This window comes from Phaenicophaeus curvirostris, chromosome 18 (assembly GCF_032191515.1).
Source record: "Phaenicophaeus curvirostris isolate KB17595 chromosome 18, BPBGC_Pcur_1.0, whole genome shotgun sequence".
Taxonomy (NCBI): Eukaryota; Metazoa; Chordata; class Aves; order Cuculiformes; family Cuculidae; genus Phaenicophaeus; species Phaenicophaeus curvirostris.
In genome coordinates this window covers 8,415,950-8,437,917 of record NC_091409.1, presented here as the reverse complement: position 1 = coordinate 8,437,917, position 21,968 = coordinate 8,415,950, and the positions used below count along the sequence as shown (strand labels likewise).

General features: G+C 49.8%; 1 protein-coding gene across 1 annotated transcript; it reads right to left on the bottom strand.

Annotated features, from left to right (window-relative positions):
- Window positions 1-157: 157 nt before the first annotated feature.
- On the bottom strand, window positions 158-20,767 carry CSNK2A1 (casein kinase 2 alpha 1). Its single transcript, XM_069871561.1, has 13 exons — window positions 20,652-20,767; window positions 10,647-10,846; window positions 9,379-9,490; window positions 8,400-8,501; window positions 7,952-8,002; window positions 7,110-7,169; window positions 6,391-6,474; window positions 5,903-6,013; window positions 5,202-5,303; window positions 4,236-4,336; window positions 3,328-3,476; window positions 1,981-2,067; window positions 158-1,512 (listed from the first exon to the last, which is right to left on the bottom strand). Exons 2-13 carry the CDS (start codon window positions 10,745-10,747, stop codon window positions 1,397-1,399), a joined length of 1,176 nt encoding a protein of 391 aa, XP_069727662.1. The 5' UTR covers window positions 10,748-10,846; window positions 20,652-20,767; the 3' UTR covers window positions 158-1,396.
- Between the last annotated feature and the right edge of the window lie 1,201 nt (window positions 20,768-21,968).

Sequence of the window (21,968 nt, the reverse complement as noted above, 5' to 3'; positions counted from 1 at the left end):
TCATCACTGTTGCTCATGACCTTTGGAAGACTTGTCTGCACCCCTCATCACACAAGGTACAAGTAGGACCCAAGTCTTCTACAAGTACGACGGTCACTACTCCTACACCAAAGTGTCCCCCGACCCCAGGGAGGCCTCTACACAGGGAACTTCAATCTAACCTCGATAAATAAAACCAAATGTTTATTTACACCAAAGAATTCCAACACTGGATCTTCCACATATGAAGGACAAAGTATATATACACAGCAAGGGGTAGCAGGGCTGTAACGAGGGTGCTTTTCCGTTGTCAATGATAATATTTGTCCACAATTACTGATCTACCATTTCGGTTTAAGTTAACTTCTGCTCGCTCCTTCCTCTCAGTGCATATTTACAAGACTGTGAGGTAACTGGTATTCTCACCACATGGCACGTGAGGGAGGGGACGGTGGGTGAAGATGCGATATGGGACTTGGCGCAGTCTGAATTTTCCAGCTTTTAAGTAGCCACCAGCTTGAAACCTAGATAAACAATTTAAAAACAATAGACCCAATAACAAACTAATTCCAGAGATCCAAGCCAAGCAACGGCAGGAAAAACCCTCCTTGAGAAAGGGACTGAGGAGAGGACGGCTTCCTCTACAGCAGCACCTTTCTCAGGAGGCGGCAAGGACTCCAATTGGATCAGGAACTTCATCTTGTAAGACTAAAACTACATGCAAGGGGGGAGAGTTGGCATTCCGCTTGGCTCCCAAGGAGACATGATTCAATCCAATTAGGGGTTCAGACATTATCTGCACTCGCTCTTTTTAAGCTTATCCCACCTCTCCACACTGGAATTGTCTCCTCAGCATCCCCCGTCCGAGTCAAACGCAGGACACGGGGGGGTTAAAGCAAGTGGTGCTTTATGACCCGGCTCCCCTGACTCATGAAGACTTGGGTTGGTGGTCTCTGGAGAACAGCACAGCCCCCCAGCGTGTGGGCTCGTGGAGGAGGAATGGTGGGAACATGGAGAAGAGATTTCCAGCAGGATGCAAGACCCTGGAAATGCTGTTGATTCATCTTTGTTCTTAAATGAAAAGTACTCTTTTTTTTTTTTTTTTTGGGGTGGGGAGGGGAGGAGGGGAAGGGGAAAAAGAACTGTCCGAGAAATATTCCATCTGTAGGTATTTTCAGGGAATCCCCTGAGTTACGAAAAGTTCAAGTAAAAAAAGAAAAATCAGCCTATAATAATTTTGTATATAATGACTGAACTACTATAAATCCACAAGCAACAGTTCAGACACGGTGCCTCCAAAGCGGTCACATCCCCTCCCTTCCCCTGCCAGGCACGGGCTGCGTCCCGAGGAGAGGTGGAGGGGGAAACCTCTTCCCCACCTGACCCAGCTCAGGCCGCGGGAGACAAGAGCCCATCACTACTGCTGCGCGCCTGCCGCAGCCGGGACCGGCATCCCCAGCGTGGTGGTGGCAGAGATGACGGGGGAGCCGGCTAGAGGTCCAAGGGGCGAAGGTGTTGGCACTGAAGAAATCCCTGCAAGAGAGACACGTAAGGAATTAGTGGGAAGCCCGGGCGTCACCATCCAGGACAGCTCAGCCTCTTAAACAGAGCAGCCTCTTTGCAGGTGTTTGCTGCTGCTTTGTTACATTTTCAGAGCTGCCAAAAGAAGCCAAGATTAGGGATCTGTCCTTGTGCTCGCAGCCTGAGCTCAGGTTCGTTCACATGCGTGTGTGTCGCTGTTGGGCAGGATGGCAGGATCTCTGTCCTTCCAGCTGCTGCCAACAAACCCAACTGCAAAGCGCTTTTTAAAATGGGACCAGAAAAGCAGGTCAGGCTGCAGGGAAGCCTTTATCATGTACTCCCACCTACTCCATGGCCCTCCCTGCCCTCACCATCATCATCGTTCCCCAGAGATGACCTAATGCCCCACCTGCAGCCCTCGTGGTGTGTGTGAAAGCTTTAACCCGCCCCGACTTGAGATGAGGCGACAACAGAACTGACCTGACATCATACTCGCACTGCTGACAGGAGTGCTGCCACCCGGCATGTTGGAGGAGCCCATCCGAGCTTGGTCTTTCACGATGGGATCTAGGAAGAGCACACAACCCTTAGGCACCATGTTGCCAGATGGAGGCTGAAGCCCGCGGCCTTCGTGCTCAGCCAGTTCTGGCAAGATGCCTACACCAAGTAACATAAACCATTGCCTCCCGAACACAGGAATTTCCATCAAGTCCAGAGGGAAGCACCCAAGAAGGTACCAAGGTAACAGGATCAGTGAAAAGCTGCCTAACTGATAGGCTTTGGAGTTCAGCAGGACTGCTTGGCAGGAAGAGTTGAAGGAAGCTAATGTGAGGTTGATCCTCTCTGTGCTAAGCAACTGCAAAAATTGCATAAAGCCAAACCCAGAAATTGGGTGTAGCAAGCAGAAGGATTATCAACAATTACAATCAGGTGTCACATCTCTATACACAGCCCAGCGCAGCCCATGGACTGTAACAAGTGTCCCTGCAGCGTGCTGTCTGCTGCAACATGTTCCCAACCTCCTCACTAACTTCACTCTCAGCTGCAGGTAAATATCACTGTCACACAGCTCCCCTGCCTCCCGGGCCCACAGCACCAGGCAAGGGAATGTTGCATTTTGCCCTTCCTCAGGCTGAGTTTAGTACAACCTGTGCCTCTGCTCAGACACAAGTTAATTTAGCTTTTTGTCCAACCTCACATTCCAAGCTTTCACCTTTACTAATGCTCATACTTGCAAAACATTTCACTTGAGTATTTGCCGCAGCATAATAGAGCTGTACAGGTTGATAATTACATGAGTCTGTTCAACAGTAAAAAAAAAAAAACCAGAGCTGCAGCTGTTTCCAAACCCCTAAATACCAAGATTTGTGAAAACCAGCAAGCATTTTAAATGCATTCACAAGTGAGAGTTACATTTTTGCCAAGACTTCACTCTACCATTTGCTAAGTTTCACACCTAGCAACAAAAGGGGTCAGAAGAGCCTGTTTCTCAACAAACCAGAGTTACCTGGTTTTATTAAACTGCAGGAAACCATGTACCCAGACACCTGCTGTCTTTAGCATGGATTTCGCACCAAAGCCTCTCTAACATGGTGCTGATTCACTCCCTGACACCAGCAGCTAACGCTGTGTCCTCGCTGATGCAGGCACTGGCCCACTTTACCCACCACAGAGACACGCAGCCCCAGTGTCAGCGCAATCAGTTGCCAAGACCAGGCCTTTCTTTGCTCTTCTTAGCTCCTCTCTGCAGCCTATGGGAACGGAGACTTCCCAGAGGCAGAGGAGGGACCCTTCGGACAGCGGATGATGACAGCAGCCGGTACTTACAGAAGTAGGGGTGTTCCATGGCTTCTCTTGCTGTGAGTCGCGACTGGTGATCGTATCGCAACAGCTTGTCTAAGAAATCCAGAGCTTCGGGACTCACCAGGTGCTGGTTCTCACTATGAACAAAGCGCTCCCATCGCTTACGGGAGTGTCTGCAGAAAAAGACACCCAAATCAGGACATCAACGCCAAAATACACCTTTTTGAGAGTGAACCGTGACAAACGCCTGCTTCTCCAAGAGGGGCCGCTGCTTGGCGGGGGCTGAGCCGTACTGGAGCAGAAAGCAGCAGTACATCAGGTTTCCACACGGTGGCACAGCCACCACAGCGCAGGACAGCACGAGCGCCCGAGTTTAGAACGGATTTGCAGGCCTAAAATCCCAGCTTCTGCTCTTCTCTTGTGCCTCCAACCATCAGTTCCCCGTGGTTCTGCTATGTGTCACACAGAATAAGTCTGAGGGAAAAACTATATCAAGGCCATCTAAAGCCGGAGCTGATTCTCTGCACTGTAATTCTGAAATGCACTGTTCTGTTTTTCTCCCCAGAACACTGTAGAGAGCATTTACCCTCCACACTTTCTGCTTGGGCAGTTCATCTGCTGCCTAGATGACATTTAAACACATTTCCTCAAGCCCATTAGGACATGAAGGACCACGGGAAGCACTGGCAGAAGGGATCAGAGTCACAAAGTGGCAGAAGGGATCAGAGTCACAAAGTGGCAGAAGGGACCAGAGTCACAAAGTGGCAGAAGGGACCAGAGTCACAAAGTGGCAGAAGGGACCAGAGTCACAAAGTGGCAGTCCTCAAGAATCTTGGCTCTGATTTCTCCCATAAGCTTTTGTTTACTGTTGACAGAGCAGTAGCTGCCCAGCTCTCCTGAGAGCTTGAGAGTTACTCTGGACCTTGGCTCACCTGCCCAAGATGTCGTTGAAACGTGGATCCAGTTCAATGTTGTATTTGTCGATATAGTCGTACAGATCTTCTGTTCCTAGCACCTTGGCTATCCTCACCAGCTGGGAACAAAGAGAACCGTAAGTCATACTGAGAGGGTGTGCTGATGCCAGAGCCAGCATTAAGCTGTAGTAGTACATTTCCTCAGGAGCTTGAACTTGACCTTGGTGGTCTCGAGCAGGGGGATCCTGTGGCTCTGGCTTCCCTGGCCACAGACAGTCACAGGCATCGGGAATGTGTCTCTGCTCACAGACACAGCTGAGTGACCCAGGCAGCCAGGAAGGAGCCGCATGCCCTAACGTCACTGAAACCTGAGACCTTCCAACACCAGCTCCCTTTGCAGCAAGAAAATATTCAAAACCAACAGGGAGGAAGGCAAGAACTGATCACGAAACAGAAACCCTGCAGCTCACAGGCGAAGTGCCACCCTGGTGGCTCCAGAAGGGAGCTGTGAAGAATAGGAGGTCGCTGCTTCCTAATGTGTGCATGTTAGGCAGAGGCACAACATGTGTTAAGGGCTGAAGTATAAAAATTTTGGCTTAAAGGCAACATGAAGATTTCAGAATCTATGTAAAACTACCAAATTCACAGTTTCTGTACAGAGAGTCAGAAGGGTTGACAGTGGCAGGGGCTTCCACATAATAACGTCAAGACCAGTCTACGCACCCAAACACACCAGCCCATTATTATAAACATTCTTATAACACCTTCCAGATACCCACAAGGAGCTCAGGAGAACAAAGCACTGTAAATCTACTTGTAATTGGTTCAATAATCTCGCATGCTTGAGAAAAGGAATGTGGCTTCAAACTGAGCAAAGCAGCCATCACAGAAATGCTTAAATCCTTCTTCAGATCCCTCAATAGAAGCGTAAGCAGGAAACTGTCACTGTGCTAAGAGAACAGATCATATACAACCAGCTCTCACCTGATCATAGTTGTCATGGCCATGGAAGAACGGCTCCTTTCGGAATATCATACTAGCCAACATACAGCCCAAGCTCCACATATCCAGACTGTAATCATACATCTGTACAAAACCAGAAGAACAATTCAATTGCTAATGAATTAAGCAGAAGACTCCCAACTCTAACAGGACTCCCCCTCCTCTCCCTCCAGTGACATAAACGTGGCCATGTTATGCTGTGAATGGACTGAAATATCTCCACACGTCTCCATCTCTAGATCACTGCTCGGCTCAGTGTTACAGTTCCTCAAACTAGGATACCACAATTAGCAGACAACAGTATCCTGTTTCCATCCTGGTCCAAATTAAAGACAAGCGTGTTCTTCTATTTTCAATGTTATGAATCACTGAGGAACAAGCATTAAGGAGCGAAGCATCACAGGCAGCAAAAGGAGTGGATGCCACAAGGAGGTGAGGAAGTGCCTTCTCATAATGGGCAGGACCCCGAAGTCATCGGTAACACTGCTACTTCCAGTACACAGCATTTCCATACTGCGAAACTGCCAGCAGATACAGAGATGGTTTTATAGCTTAAGATAGAAGTTTATGCAGCCCTGGCCATTCCCACAATGGCTTTGTTTCGTTCCTGTACCTTCCTGCAAAAGCAGCCTTGCTAAAACAATTCCCATATAAAAGCTGGTGATAAATCCTGGAATTCTTACCTGATAATCTACAAGGAGTTCAGGTCCTTTGAAATATCTGGAAGCCACTCTGACATTGTACTCCTGGCCAGGGTGATAGAATTCAGCCAATCCCCAGTCTATTAGTCTAAGCTGGAAACAGCAGAAAACAAAAACACAGCTGAAGGGATGGTCCAGCTCTGCACCAGCAGAACTGTGCTAAACATGAGTTTAGCATGAAGCTCCATTGCCAGTCTTCTACTTCCAATTAATTTGAAGTTAAGTACCTGTTTAGATATTCTCCCCACACCCACATCACCAACGAGTCTAAATGAAACACCTCTCCTTACCAGCCCTATCTATGGGTCACTTGTAACCCGTAAAACCCAAAGGACAACAGCGTTCAGAATCTCGTTTTACATTTCTCCCCATGACGGAAGCGCAGCCCGTGTGAAGATGTCTGCTGGTACCCAAATGGATCCCAGGTTGCCAAGAGGGAAGTGGGACCTCTCCCTGCCCCACGTTATTACCTTTCTGTGCTCATGGTCAATCATGACGTTGTGAGGTTTGACATCTCTGTGCATGATTCCCATGCTATGGCAGTAATCTAGAGCCTGCAGGAGACACAACCAAACAGATGCTGGAATCACAAGGTTCTTCCTTGTTTCCACATACACCAGGTCTAACTGGGCGGCAAGACTCGACTGCCCATGTTATAGCCTGGAAAAGACTCGCGGAGCACATGAAACACCTCTGGGCCCCTCTCAAAGGGAGGTGCCAGCAACAGAGGTGTTTTCACTCCCTCTCGTGTACTTCCTCATAGAAGTGGAATTGCAGAGTCCCTAAAAGCAGCATTTCTAGGCACTATTGATCAAACAAGTCTCTCTTTCAGACTCCAGAGGAGAAAGAGGAATGGAACAATACATTTGACTCATCACATTAGGGCACTAAACCAGCTGGTAACAGCCTTCGACTGTCTGTTTTAAGAGGCTATCTGTACTTTTGATTTTGGATCTTAAATTATCTCAGTGCACCCAGAGGCTCTACTATCCTCAAAAAACAAGGATTAGAATTTGTTGCAGAAACAGAGCCGAATACCTGATCCTAACTCAATATATTTTTCTATCCCCTTACCCCAGAGGCTTTCCCTTCTCTTCACCCCCATCAGTGATGTGACCACCATCTCTACATGATTCGCTGAGCGACAATCCTTGAAACAAACAGATAAAACAGCAAAACACCAACTTACCTTCAAAATCTCATACATGTAGAATCGAATATCATAATCTGTTAATGTCTGGTATAATTGCTGTGGGACACAAACACATCGTATCAGCATTCAACACCCAAGGAAAACATCACATCCCTGCCAATCTGGAACAAGTCAGCCCCGTTCTCCACTGCTCTGCTCCTCCAAACCCATTTGAAGGAACAGTAGAAGTTTCCCAAGTTACTCTGATCCCAACTCTGATCAGTTGGTTCCTCTCGCCTTACAGACCCATCCATAGGTTTTTTCCACCTCTGCTCAGGCAGTACATTCTGGTTTCTGTCACAACTCCCACTGGCTGCACGTGCCCACCACCAGCACAAAGCAGAGTGCCTGGGCCTCGAAAGGACCGAGGGTGCTCTGTGACATTAATCAGCTACTCCAGATGGCACCACACAGCTCTCCTGAGGCAGGGCAGCAGGGAAGGGGACAAAGAAGCACTTAACCCCCTTTTCCCAGACGTAAGAAAAGCCACAGAAGCAGCTGATTATATATCACTATATAAATAGTTATATGGTGAACACAGAAGCGAAGTGTTTAAAAAAGACAGGCATTGATGGTCTGGATGATATCAGATTAGTTTGCTCCGAGGGCTGGAATGCCACTTGGAATCTGGATTCTCATCTGTAACTTCTGTGGTGAAATGGTACTAAAGGACTAATTACAAACTTCCATCCCCAGCATATTTACCTTTAAGGTCAGTTACTACATTGGAAGGAAATACTGTAATAACCTGCCTGCCCCTACATCATCTTTTTTCCCAGAACAACATTCCGAGTGGCTTTCAAACAGAAAACACTACAAGTTCCCATTCCACACTGTACCTTAAAGTCTGTGTTGTTTACATGTTCAAAAACCAAAGCAGGTGTCCGAGACTGAAACAGAGAGAAAAGCGTTCAGCCACGTTAAGTTTAGATAATAGGTTTTCATTTAGGATCATGAATTAAGCCCTTTTCACCCTCAGACACATGGGATTCCCTCAGCTACGGAAAGCAGAGTCAAAGTCTGCAGCGCCTGGCAGCACTATCTGTGGAATGAACTCACTTCTCTCACCTCCCTGGTACCTCATCCACACAGAGCAAGGGGCTGACAGGGCCTGTGGGGGAAGGGCCCTCCCAAAGAAGGTAATCAGATTAAGAGCTGATCTGATTAAGCAATTCAAAAGTAGGATTTAAGAGCAGGAGAAAACAAAAAGCCAGATCAGAGCTAAAGCCAAACACAGCAATCTCACCCACAACCCCAGCGTAGCCTTTAGACTCCTTCCATACTCACCACAGGATCTTTGACTATATCTGCAAGAGTGATTATATTGGGACCGCCTCGCAGGTTCTCTAAGATCTTGATTTCACGCTTGATTTTCTTCTTTTTAACAGGCTGAAGAATAAAAACCCAAAGTGTGAGGCAAAGCACCCCAGTAAAGTGAGGCTAACAGACAGCACCACATCCAGCTGCCCCAAGGAGGTGGGCGTGAGTCAGCACAGCACATCGGCAACTTCCCAAGTGAAGTTCCAACAGCCCGATCATGGCGTTACCTGACTGCATCACTTGTAAGGGTGCAAACACCTACAGTCTCCTTTCTAACCAAACAACCCTAACAGCTACATTAGTTTACGTGAATGAGGTTAAGGAGAAGGTTTATTTTCGTTAAAGCTGTCTGAACGTGATCCGATGGTCCAAAACTTCATGTGCGTGTGGTAAATTTTTAACGAGAGAAGCCTGGGAGCCATGTGAGAGCCACTAAATGAAGATGTTTCACTAACCAAAGCTATGTGACAACCAGTATCCTGGAGCCCCTTACTCAGCCTGGCAGGATATTACTTCTGCAATGGAACACATAGAGCAGAAATGGAAATTTTAAGGTCAGTGGTCCCTAAATTTAATCAGTGCCTTTACAGGACACCGATCCCATTAACTCTTGGCCTCTATAAAGGTGACAGCATCCAGGGCACCATGAGATAAAGGAGGTGAGAATTTTCTAGTCAGCTGCTGAAGCGGCATTTAGCTCCAAGAGAAAATGAGTTGCACATCAGGACTGCTTTGAGACAGAGACTAATTCCTTACAGGTAGAGATTTGACCTAATAACCAAGAGTAAAGTTTGTTTTGGGAGGCTCAAAACAACAGCCCATTTCAATGAGTGACACCGCAAAGCCAAGCTTCAAGCATTTCAGTTTTAGGACACATTTCAGACCAAACGCTGTGCTTCCTGGCATCCTGAGACAGATTTTCTCTTTTGCCCAACCCCCAGCTCACCTTGAGAATTTTAACAACTACTTTTTCATTATTTGTAATGTTGATGGCTTCAAATACTTCACTGTATTTGCCTCGGCCTAATTTTCGAACTAGCTGGTAGTCATCTTGATTCCTGTGGAGATAAAAAGTTAAGAGTTCCAAAGAGCTCTGTCATTTCTGTCACAATGTATGTACCGCTCCTTAACATTAAATTGCTGCCTCACTTTCCAGACACGGTGGACCAATAAGAAATAGGAGAGTGACAGGGAGCCTCTACTCGCCCAAGTCAGAGTCAATCCAGAATTTATTTCTCCTGCAGTAGCTAACACAAGCCAAACTACTCATTTCCACCTCAGCAGCCTCAAACTATCCCTTCCACCAGTCTATACATACTCGGAATCACAGAATGGTTTGGCTTGCAAGGGACCTTAAAGATTAACCAGTTCCACCCCCCTGCCATGGGCAGGGACACCTCCCACTACACTGGGCCGCTCAAGGCCCAATCCAACCTGGCCTTAAATGCCTCCAGGAAGTGGAAGCTACATTTTAACTTGCATAATGTTGTTCTAAATCAAAGCCAGCAAGACCAAAAATTTAAGCTGCAGCCTGTTTAAACCAGATAAGGCACAAACACCACTTCGGCTCAGGAGACGGGGCACGCTTCAGAAAGCAGAACTGCAACAATGCTGAGGGCAGCCCTTGGTCTGAGGGTAGAACTTGGTCTGGGCTATGCTATTCAGAAGCAGGAATGCAGAGCTACAAAGCTGGCATCGCTGTACTCCGATTCTCGGATGGTTTAGTCATGAGCTCCATTTAGACAACTCCTTCCCTGAAAAAGCAGAAGACTTCTTTTCCAGTCACTCGCAGGGAGCTGAGCAACAAGTCACCAAATAGCAGGTACCTACTTAAGTCTGCAGAGTCTCTGCACTCGAAGTCAGCAGCAACACTCGTTGCCTTTTTGCTTCTTTTCAGCCCCACATCCAGGGCTGGTTTGACCGTTTCATGTGAAGACTTTCTGCTCTCTGAAAAGGACAAGTTTCTTGACTACCTAGCAAAAATTCTTCCAAATAAACTCTGGAGGGTGCTGCTAAAAATGTTCTTACTCTGCTGGGGATGTAAAATTTTGGTGAGAAACACTTCTCTGAAGAAAAAAAACTTGCCACGCAAGCCAGGCATCTGACAAGGAGCATGGAAAAGCACAGGGGCCTGAACTCCCCCCTCACACTATGTCAGATCCTACAGGGCTCAGTCCCGATCCAATGACACCCATAAGCAGCCCAGGGACTTACCCCCACTCGACAACATGCGACTCATAGTCCCAGTACTCCCGGGGTCTGTGTGTGTTCACATCCGTGTAAACTCTGGCCCTGCTCGGCACGGGTCCCGACATATCAGACAGGTTGGCAGGCGGGAATGATGAGAGGTCTGAAATCAGAGGCTACCCCACCTGCAGAGCTGGACAGAAGATAAAGGCCTCAGGTTCTTCCACCTGCAGAGAGAAAATAAACCAGAGGTTAACGTCTCAGGATACTATAAAAGTATTTTAAAGTTAATGATTAAAAGCTGCTGAGAAGGAGAGGGTGAAGCACAGCCACTGCCTGGGACAGAGCTTGAAAACAATTTGTCTGCTCTCCCTCACACAGGCCAGGGCCAATATTGTCCTACCTAAAATAAAAGCAGTGCCTCTGCCCCTCTCAAATCTTTCATGAGTGAAAGCCAAACACATTTTTAAATGTTTAAGAACAAGAATCTCTTTGTCAGTGTTCAAAATAACTTGGGAGGAAGGAAGTTGTATCAGAACACGAACGAGCATTGTTCAGCGTGCAGCACACGGCAAAGGCTGCACAGCCCTGTTTATAGAAAGGCTTAATCGGGGGCAACGCTGTAACCTAAATCAATATAATTATTTATTTGCTCTGCCAATCTTATCTCTTTACAGAAAACGAGCAACTGCCAGCCTGCAGGAGGAAGCAACAGCCCTGCTCATCAGAAATTCATCAGAAAGACCTAGAAATCTGCTCAGAGCAGTTAGCTCAGGCCACTGGGATATGTCACACCATTGGAACACTCTAGAAGCAAAATGCTGCTCTACTGGCAGTGTCCTGTTGTTGATTCGACCTCTGCGGCCAGGCCCAAAAGCAAGAACCACCAGCTCTGAAGACATGGAGGACCTGGAGATGCAGGTCTGATGTCCTTCACACAACCTGATCAGCAGCCGTTTCCATGTCCAGAGGCAGAAATGCAGGTGATGTCTCTGGAGCAGCCCAAGCCTCCTTGGGTGCTACCGAGCGTGGCAGTGCGGGTTAGTTTTGACCTACTGACACACAGACAGTGCTGACGGCAGCTCCAGGTAGACAGGACTGCAGTAATCCAGACCCAAGGTTAAGAAGGGACAGGGCACCACTCCAAAGTCCAGAGCAGAAGGGAGGCTGAAGCCTTGTCCCAGCAGAGGAAGGATGGGGCACTTCAGCCAGGTGTTTGGTGGAGAGAAGAACACGTATAGAACAAGTATTACTAAAAAAAAGCCTATTCCTGGACAAAACGTGAATCCTCTAACAAGATGCACTCTCAGAGGATTAGGCAGCAATCATCTAAGACCGCAAACCGTTTACGTGGTGTGACTCAGACACTTAAACATTAGATGTGTGTTCCAAATGCATACTCAGGCATTAACAGAGCATCAGTTCACTACAACACGTTTAGTACAGGGAAATTTATTAGACTTCAGAGTTTAATCACTGTATTTTTGCTTCTCCTTGTTCCACGTGCATCTGGCAGGAGAGGCTGGTTTCCTCTGCCCAGTGCTCCTTGTGTAGGAATTCACTGAACCGAAGATGACTTGGCAGTTTTAAATCTGAAGCACAACTCAGTATCAATAAAGAACATGACGGCTCCACCTCACCCGGCTTCGCAAGATCAGTTACAGTACGGAAAGGAGGAATAAAAAAGAATCCATCCCATTATCTAAAGAGAGCGCCAGTATCAAGGGGGTATTTTTTGTCACGTAGCTCTAGCCCAGCACAAGCCGTGTGCTGTAGCAGGCTGCTCAGAGGGCTTTTGCAGGAAATCATCGACTGTCGCTTCTAAGAACGGCACACAATGCTGATTTACGAAGGCAGGAGTTATTGCCGACTGCTCTGTACGCAGGAAGAGGAGAAACTGCACAATTTGGTTTTAAAGCAAAGTTGTATGCACAAACTCACTCTGCCTGACAGCTTCTCACTCCCTCTACTCAAAACCACTAAGGAATTAATATTTTGCTTCCACTGCTCCTAGAGAGAGACAATTCTGCTCTCTGACAGACGAGACCAACACAAATGAGTAGCGGGGCCAGGGGTGGCCAAGCCACCGTCAGTTTAGCTGGCAGCTTTAAGGCAGAAAACCCACAGCACAAGCAGCAATAACACCCAGATGAGATGAGTGTCCTGTCTCGTTATAAAGGAAGAGTTGTATTTCTGCAGAATCCGAACAGAACACATCATTCCTGCACTAGTGACAGAGTAATAGGATCATTTACATTGCAGAGACTGCTAAAGCACATCCAGTCAGAGCAGATCAGATCAGGCTGCCATGTCCAGCGCAGTCCTGAGCACCTCCAAAAAAACCACAATGCATCTCTGGTAGAGAAGTGCGTAACTAGGAAAGAGGAGTTTTTAGGCAAAACAGTTGGTCACAGAGAGAGGAATACAAAGCTCCCAGTCACCATCTGACACCGCTCAAGGCTCAGCCCTGTCTGTGCAGGGGCAGAAAAAGCTCCTCTGTTTTCATTCTGTGGTGACAGCCCTTGGGAAGATGTTACCCAACAGCGCTCACATGGCAGCAACATCAGATGGGCAACACGCAAAAGCCTCGGTGCTTGCTTTTCCCACACAGGCCTGCCCTTAGAAACACTGCTGAAGTATTAGCAAACTGATAATTAGCTCGTCTCTTACACAGCATCTGTATCAGGAGCACCCACAGGTGCCTGTTCACCCTGTGTACAAAAACCCCACAAGAACAGAGCCCAGCATTGTGCTGATAACCACCCCACAGGAGGGCCTGGGGTCCCAGCCCAGAGACAAACACAACTGTGCTACCACCATACAGGGATTATTTAATTGCAATGTCTATTAATTAACAGATCAGTTCTTAAAAGTTTGAGCTATTCTAACAGCAGCCTCTTGTCCAAGCAGCTTGGCAAGCTGGACTTCTGGTGCCTGAAGTTCAATAACTAGTAAAGAGCCCCTCAATGTCCACTTTGCATTTCATTTTGAGAACTTTTATAATGTCAACCAATGTTACAGACCCCTTCCTTGTTAAGAAGGGATTTTATCACCCTTATAATGCACCCTAATACCTGTGGCAGACCGCATCCCCACAGAAGATGCGATTTCTTGGGAAGCATCTGTACTTCCAGCACCTATACCTAATTAGTACAGTGATTCCCTGTGTCCTCTCTCCTCCCAGATACATCTGCTTACAGTGAACAGCAATAAAACACAGTGAAGGAGTCCATGTGGATCGGTTTTGCCACTGGCCTCCCCACGAGCAGCAGATTGCTGTGGAGTTCCAAGTTTGCCCATCAGAGCAGAGTGCAGTCTCAAAGGAGTAGGACAGGCCATAAATCGCACGAAGCCAAGCTCAGAGCCAAGGAAACACTTCTGTCCCTTTATCAGCTCCAGGGAGACAGTCCCAGAGCTACATCCTGCTCTCCAGGAGGCCACAAAGTGCACAGATGTATCTCTTAGGTGACAGGTCTGGAGACTTTCCCCACTAAGCTCGCTCCCAGCGGCGACTGTGACAGACACTACACAGGCTGAGGCAGAAAGCGGCTCTTTTTGAATAAAGAAAAGCCCTCTGCGAGTCGAGGAGAGCAGAATCACAGCAAGTAGCCTGGAATCACATGGTTCTTTCACCCACAACTGCGAGACATTACATTTCACAGCAAATGGCCCAAAACTAGCTCTGAAACCATGCAGGTAAAACGTGCTTTACTGGGGAGAGGAAGGATTACAATTATCAGATAAAACTGATCATGATTTCCCTCACATGGCCCATTTATCCCTTGCCTGTGTGCCTCCCAGGGCAGGAGCCCTCACTGCTTCAGTGTTTGGAAAGCACCTAGTACCAGGGAGAGACCACCAGAACTAAAACATCAGGACACACTTTGATATTACAGGACAGCCTGCTGGCCGCCAATGCTAACCAAACCCACCTTACCTTTAAGAGAAGACATCACAGCAACCAACTTCATAAAAAACACCTTCTATCTCAAAAAAGAAACCCGATCTGCATATTTCCAGGATGCTCGAACTGCAGCAACATGAGCACGGAACAGACGACCTCCAGAAGTCCCCTGCAACCTATATTTTCCTATGATATTATAACCAAAATAGGAACAAGCCTCGATTAGCAAAACTGGCTTCTACATCCCTTCCTGAAGACCCTTTAGCTACTACAGGACATCAATAGCAAAGCAGATTTTAGAATCTAATTGAGTTTAAAACAAAGCCTAGGCTGGAAATCAAACTTTTCTCATGGTGTTTTTTTGGAACAGCACACACCATTCAAACTGCATTTTGGTCCCCAAAATAATTTTCCAGGTTTCGTTTCACAGAATTATTTGGTTGGAAAAGACCTTTGAGATCATCGAGTCCAACCATACCTGTCCACTACCGAACCAGATCCCTGCGCGCCTTGTCTTTTAAATACCCTCGTGCTTCCCAAAGGCAGAACACAGAGTCTGGCATGTCTGGCACCCCCTAGGCTGCCCCGCCAGTGCCCACATGCTCTCCCAGCAGAACTTCTGTCACAGGAGGCTGTGTGATTGTTCAGACTTGTAACAGCTAAACCTCAGTGGAGCTCACCCAGACCCTCTGTGGGTCTCTGGCATCTCGGCTTCATGAGAAGCAGAACTTATCTGCAGAACTTCAGTGCTGGCAACAGCACCTGTACCTGGGCAGAGCAGCTGGGAGTTTCTCCTGCAGCTGCCAGCGATGGAGATGCTTCTCACTCCATCTCCTAAGGGATTTTATACCAAATAGTCAACTTTGAAAGCCCCTCTCTTCCCACTTCTCCCCAAAACTCATGGGTTCTCCCTCATGGTTTCAGAGCTAAGCTAGTTCAGAGCAGACAGAGCACACAAAAGCTCTTCCTACCATAGAAACACAGAGATTGACCTTGGATAAGGCCATGCAGCTGCAGTGGGCACCGACACCAGCAGGATACCCGAGCCCTAGCAGCTGAGTGCAGGCTCTGCCACTTCCCATGACTGCGGCTTCTCCTGCCGCCGTTCCCAGGCTCACACAAATTGCAGCAGACACCATCACCACCAGGGCCGAAGAGTCCCGACACAAGTCCAGTAAAAATGGCTGTAAATGTGATGAACGGAGATTGAGATGCGATCTTAGGAAGAAAATCTTTCCTGTGAGGAAGATGAGGCCTTGGCCAAGGTTGCCCACCCCTGGAGGTCTTCAAGGCCAGGTTGGAGGGGGCTTGGAGCAACCAGATCCAGTGAGAGGTGTCCCTGCCTGTGGCAGAGGGTTTGGAACTGGATGATATTTAAGATCCCTTCCAATCCAACCCATTCCATGATCTGACCATGCCAAACCAAGAGCACTCTTAAGGACTCCAAGTGAAGTGATTCCTTTTCTTCTAAGAGAGTGACTGCAACCAAAGGTCTGACTGCTGGAGCTCCGGACAGTATTTTCCAGGAAATCAATTACCAAAATGACTATTTCCAAGACCCCAGGCAACAGAACTATTCCTGAAGGCTTACAAAGGGGAATCTTTTAGCACCACTACAGGCTCTTCACAGCTGACATCAGGTCAACTGGCAGCATCCTATGGAAAGTTCTACCTTCCCAATTACTGCAAAGTGACAGGGTTGTTCTCATCAACTAACGCACACAGAGTACCAACAGGCCAATCGTTCAGTTGATTTGATTCCTGTGGTTCACATACAGAGTGAGATTTAGCCAGAACTGAGACAATTAAACCGTCCCTGCCATCAACAAGTTACACACTTTTAACTGCTCCGGTCATGCAATTCCTAGAGCAGGAACAGTCAGTGGAGCCAAGGGACAAACCAGCCTACATCGCATGTCACTATTTCTTCAAGAAATTCCTATGATCAGCTGTTCCCATCAAGCAGGCAACATATTCCAAATGGTTCAGGTGGCACCCAGAAGGATCAGCAGGAGTTGTATGGTGCAAACCTCTGCCAGAAAGTGGAAGTTCTAACAAAATTCTCTAAAAAGCCATTGTTATTAATGCAAGATGAACACAACTACACCCATTCTAGAAAGCAAATAGAAAAAAACAGCCATGAAAGTAAAAAAATCAGTACCTATTGCGCACCGGGTACCTTCACACAGCATGCAGAGTGCTGGGCTTGTGTGGCCACAGGTAGGCAGGCAGCTCCCCCAGCACTGCAGGAGACAAACACATCCACCAAGACTTCAGTATTTCATAGAATCACAGAATGGTTTGGGTTGGAAGAGACCTCAAAGCCCATCCAGTCCCACCCCCCGCCATGGGCAGGGACACCTCCCACTGGATCAGGGGCCCCCAGCCCCATCCAACCTGGCCTGGAACCCCTCCAGGGATGGGGCGGCCACCACTGCTCTGGGCAACCTGGGCCAGTGTCTCAGCACTCTCATTGTGAAGATGGAACTGGACGGGCTTGTAGGTCTCTTCCAACCAGAACCACTCTATGAACATTCCTTGAAAACCAGCAATCAGTCACTGACCGGCTCCCAGAAATAGTCGATCAAAAGTCCTGAAACTGTAACCTTCCAATCAGAGCCTGTGGTGGTGCTGCCTGGAGTCCACAATGAACTCACAAGGCCTCCCTTCTGCTTTTCCGCTTTCCAAAGCGGCAGCATGAAATGGATAATAAACCCATTTGTTTGAATAAAACCATCCACAACAGCCTGAACAAAGGAGCAGGTATGGGCTGCTGCTCCTCCATGAGCCAGTGATCCTATGACCACAACAACCCCATTCCTTACCAACCATTCCTACTGAAAGACAGGTCTGGCACTGCTTTGGGTCCAAAAAGTGTCTTATAAAGACTTTGCTTTCAGCACTAATGCCAGGTCAGAAAGCTGCAGCCTCCTCTCCAAAGTGGTTTCTCTAGGTCCAAAGGAGAACTCCTGATCTCCGCATTAGGTTCTGTGAGTTCCAGGAAAGTCAGCTCTTGGAAGCCCCTGGAAGGAGACAGCCAAGCTCAGCACAATTATTCAAGAGTTGTCTTGCAACCAAAACCAGATCATGTGAGTCACAGCAGCCCTTCCTGACCTTAAGACCCGTGGGGCTGATTCCCTCCAGACCCTCATGGGACAATAAAATCCAAGATGGGATCAATCCTGTCCAGGTAGTTCACGAAATGAATACCTCGATGTGAGCAGTTCAGTACCGGAGGGACAGCGGAGGTGACAGGGCTGGTAACCCAGAAATGAATCCCTGCCCCCTCAGAAATGCGACACGGAATTAATCACAGCACCGCAATGTCACCTGCCTGCTTCTCCTGCCTCCCTTCCCTTATTCCCTATAGGGAAGAAGAAAGGAGAAAAGTCATTCTGGAAGGAGAAAAGGCAGAAAGAGAATCCAAGTGGAAGCTATAAGGACTCCACCATTAAAACTGAGAAGAGTTATGTTCCCACTCCTTTTCTCACCACACAGACACTGTTCCTTGCTCTCCAGCTCCAGAGATCTACAGTCACCTTTTGGTACCCTGTATTCCCCAGATTCCTACCTGGAACTCATTCCATGGCTACTGACCCAGCGTGCCCCACATCTTAAACCCCGCAGTCAAGTCTCACCTCCAGGAAACACTATTTGGCTGAATCTTTCCCAGCAACCTCCACTCGTGTCTCCATCTTCATTCTCCATTCCATCAGCTTTTCCAGGTAAACAGGCATCATTAACAGCCAAAACTGAATTCTGCTTCCACGATCCAATTTCCTCCGCATATGCTAGAACTCACTGCCAACTTTTATCCCTCTTCCAAAGAGCCATGTTCCCAGCAGAACCCATTTTGCCTCAAAGACAAATCCATGCATCCCACCAAACCCCAAAAATCTGCTCTGAATCTCCCACCTGGAAGTCTCTGCTTTCTCCTCCAGCATCCAGCTGTGTCACCACATTTTTCCATATTTTGTGCCTTATCCCCACCACAGTACGTTACCCAGATATCCATCGACTTCAAAGGTGTTGTCTTCCTCACTCCCAAGGCTGATGTCCCCCTCCCTCACTCCCAAGGTTTCCTTAGGAAGGCAGTGGATGACTCTGTGAGCTCACTGCACACCGAACTCTGATCCCGCTCACCCTGGGAACTGGAAAACAATGTGTTTTTGCTAACACTGCATAAATAACAGATATTAAACCACCAGGTAACTGAGGAAGCTGATAAAAAAGAATCACTCCCTACTGCCAAGCTGAAAGGGAAAGATCGCTGCCTGCCACCACGGACCTACGTACGTCACACTTGGGCAAAGGTCTGCACCTGTACAATAAACTCTTCTCTGCAAGGAGGCTCCGAAGAGTCAAGGGGATCTTCTCCAGAGGGTGGGAAGCAGACTGCCCTGTTCCCAGGATCAGACACTCTTCTGCCAATGGGAGCCGCGGTTTTCTTTTTCCAGCTGCAGACACAACACGCGGGTCCACAGCAGACGTTACACTGTCAGTGCTTTACCCAGGCATGGCATCATACTGGAAGAACTGGATCCTTATTTTAGGACTCATTAAGGAGCTGATCAAGCTTCCCACTTTCCCCAAATCCTGTCTGAAGTCTTCCCAAACTAAGTCTCCCATATCCAAGCATAACCTTTACCTTTTCTATACCAGGCCAACACGGATAATGCACAGAACCAGTGCTATAGACAGAATCCATGATAGCAGAGCCACATCCAACACCCAATTCTGTCGGCAACACAGTGTGGACACCAGCTCTGCTTGAGCCTGAACATTCTGAGCAACTATGACACTTTTAAGAGAGAGCATGTTCAAAGAGCAAGCCAAATTGCTGCCTGCCCCTAAGCAGAAACGCTGCCATTTCCACATGCTCTTCTGCAAAAAGGTGTTGGGCCCAGCCACCTCTGATGGTGCTGACCCTCAGCTGAAGGAGTGGCTCTTCCCAAGCCATTTACAGATCATGGAGCCTGCCAGGTTGGAGCAGACAGCACAGCCACCTCCAGAGACACGCGCAGCATCCAGTTTCACATCAGTGCTCAGCGCAAGAGCAGCTCTCCAAGACCCCAGCCTGGTGGCAAGTTTGAGTGCAAGCCTCACACCATCCAAACCTCGCTCATGGGATCCAGGGCCTGGAGTGGGCGTGAAGGACCGTGCCACCCAGCACTATGGGCTCAGCATCCCTGAATTCCGCTGGCAGAAGTGAGACACATGCCCTTGTGAGCCTCTGCATGGACCAACCACTGCTGTCAGCAGAAAATGTACTGGTGACCGAGTGTTCGTAACCCAAACTTTATTGGTCGTAGCCAAAGCCCTTAGCGAGTAAGAATAAAGTAACCTGACAAACACCACGCATAGGGTTTCATAATCTAATCTACCCTTTCCTTTACAAAGCACGTTTTCCCCACAGCCATGCAGCCTGCTGCCCCAAGGCACAATTATCGAAATTACAGCAGGAACGAGAACGACGATGTCGCTTTGGGAAAAGGGGAGCTGGGGATGGGGACGAAGGCTGCAAAAAGCCCCTTCCCCTCCACCCAGCAAGGCCCAGAGCCGAGCCCTTGCGCAGCACGGAGGAAGGGGCCTCTCCCGGCCCCTCTGCACACCTCGCGTTCCCCTGCTTTTTGGGGTGGGGGGAAAGCAAGACGGAGATTTTTAGGCCAGTAACGCCTACAGCGCCTGAAGGAGAACGCTGGGGGAGGGGAAGGCAGCCCTTTCGTGGGGCCCGGCCATCCCTGCGCGGTGGGCAGCAACAGGCGGCCCCGGAGCCGCTCTCGGGCCGGGAGGAGGGTACGGAGGCCGCCCCGGAACCGGGAGGACAGCACCGAGGCGGCTTTCGAGCCGGGATGAGGCCACCGAGGCCCGCCCGCCCCTCCCCGGGGCGCAGCCGGCGACCCCCCCGCCGCCGCGCCGGGCCCGCCCGTTCCGCCCCCCCCCCCGCCACCTCCTCTCTCCTCAGCGTCACCGGGCCGGGCCAGGCCCCCCGCCCCGGCCCCTCATCCCGCAGCGGGGCGGGGGCGGCACAGGAGGCCCCGCGGCGCCTCCCCCGCGGTTCTCCCGCCGCCCCACCCCGCCGCGGGGCCCCGGGAGCGGCCGCCGGAGCCGCCGTGGCCCGCCGGTACCTGGCGCGGCCGCCCGCTCGCCGCCCGCCCGCCGGCCGCACACAGACAATATGGCGGAGGCACAAGGCTCGGCCGCCAGCCGCAGGGACCAGAGCGAGGCGCGCCGGAACCGGAAACGCATGCGTGAGGAGGGGGGGAAGGAGGAAGCGGAGCGCCGCGGGGCTTTCTGGGAGTTGTAGTCCGCGGCTGGTGGTTGTGGGGGCAGCGGGGGCGTGGGTGGCTCGGGCCGCAGCGGGCGGGAGGCGGCGGGGAGCGCAGCGCGGCCCCGGGGGGACGGAGAGGAGGAGGAGGAGGAGGTGGGGGAGGAGAAGGGTGAGGGCTGTGTGTGCGCAGGGCCCGCCGCCAGGTGGCAACTGCGCCCCGCAGAGGCTGCAGCCCCAGCCCCAGGGGCGCTGCGAGCCTCGGGGTGCCCGGGGGGCTCTGACCCGCGGCGGTGCCTCTGCCGGGCCCCGTGGCCTTCGTGCAGTCACAGAGTCGTGGCACGGTTTGGGCTGCAAGGGACCTCAAAGCCCATCCAGTTTCACCCCTGCCCTGGGCAGGGACACCTCCCACTGGATCAGGGGCTCTCAGCCCCATCCAACCCGGCCTTGAACCCCTCCAGGGATGGAGCAGCCACCACTGCTCTGGGCAACCTGGGCCAGGGCCTCCCCACCCTCACAGCAAAACGTTTCTCCCTAAAACCCTACCTCAATCTCCGCTCTCTGAGCTCAAAACCCCTCATCCCATCCCTGCCCTCCCTGACTAAGAGCCCCTCCCCAGCTTTCCTGCAGCCCCTTTCCATACTGGAAGCTGCCTTAAAGTCTCCCCAGACCATTCTCATCTCCAGGCTGAGCAAACCCACCTCTCTCAGCCTGGCCTCACAGCAGAGGTGCTCCAGCCTTTGGATCATCTTTGTGGCCCCCTCTGGTCTCATTCTAACAGATCCATCTCCTTCTTGTGCTGGGGATTCCAGAACTGGACACAGGGCTCCAGGTGGCATCTCATGAAAGTGGAGTAGGGCCTTCTCCTGCTGCCATTCCTGTTTGCAGCTCCAATCTAATCATGCAGGAATCCTCATCTACTTTATCCCCAAGGGCCGGCTGAAGCCAATCATCTGCGATCGTCGTCTGGCATCTCTATTGCAGGATGGGCCACCAAGACCCTGGCTAGTCAGAGTCCCACAGCCAAGCCCTGGCTGCATCCCCTAGGCAGCTGTGAGCCAGCATGGAGCGTGGTGGGGTTTGTGCTGAATTGTCTTTGGTCTCTTGGGTCTCAGAGCCCCTCACAGCTGAGAATCCCTCCGAGCCCGGCGTCCTTTGGAACTCACAGGCCCTCAGA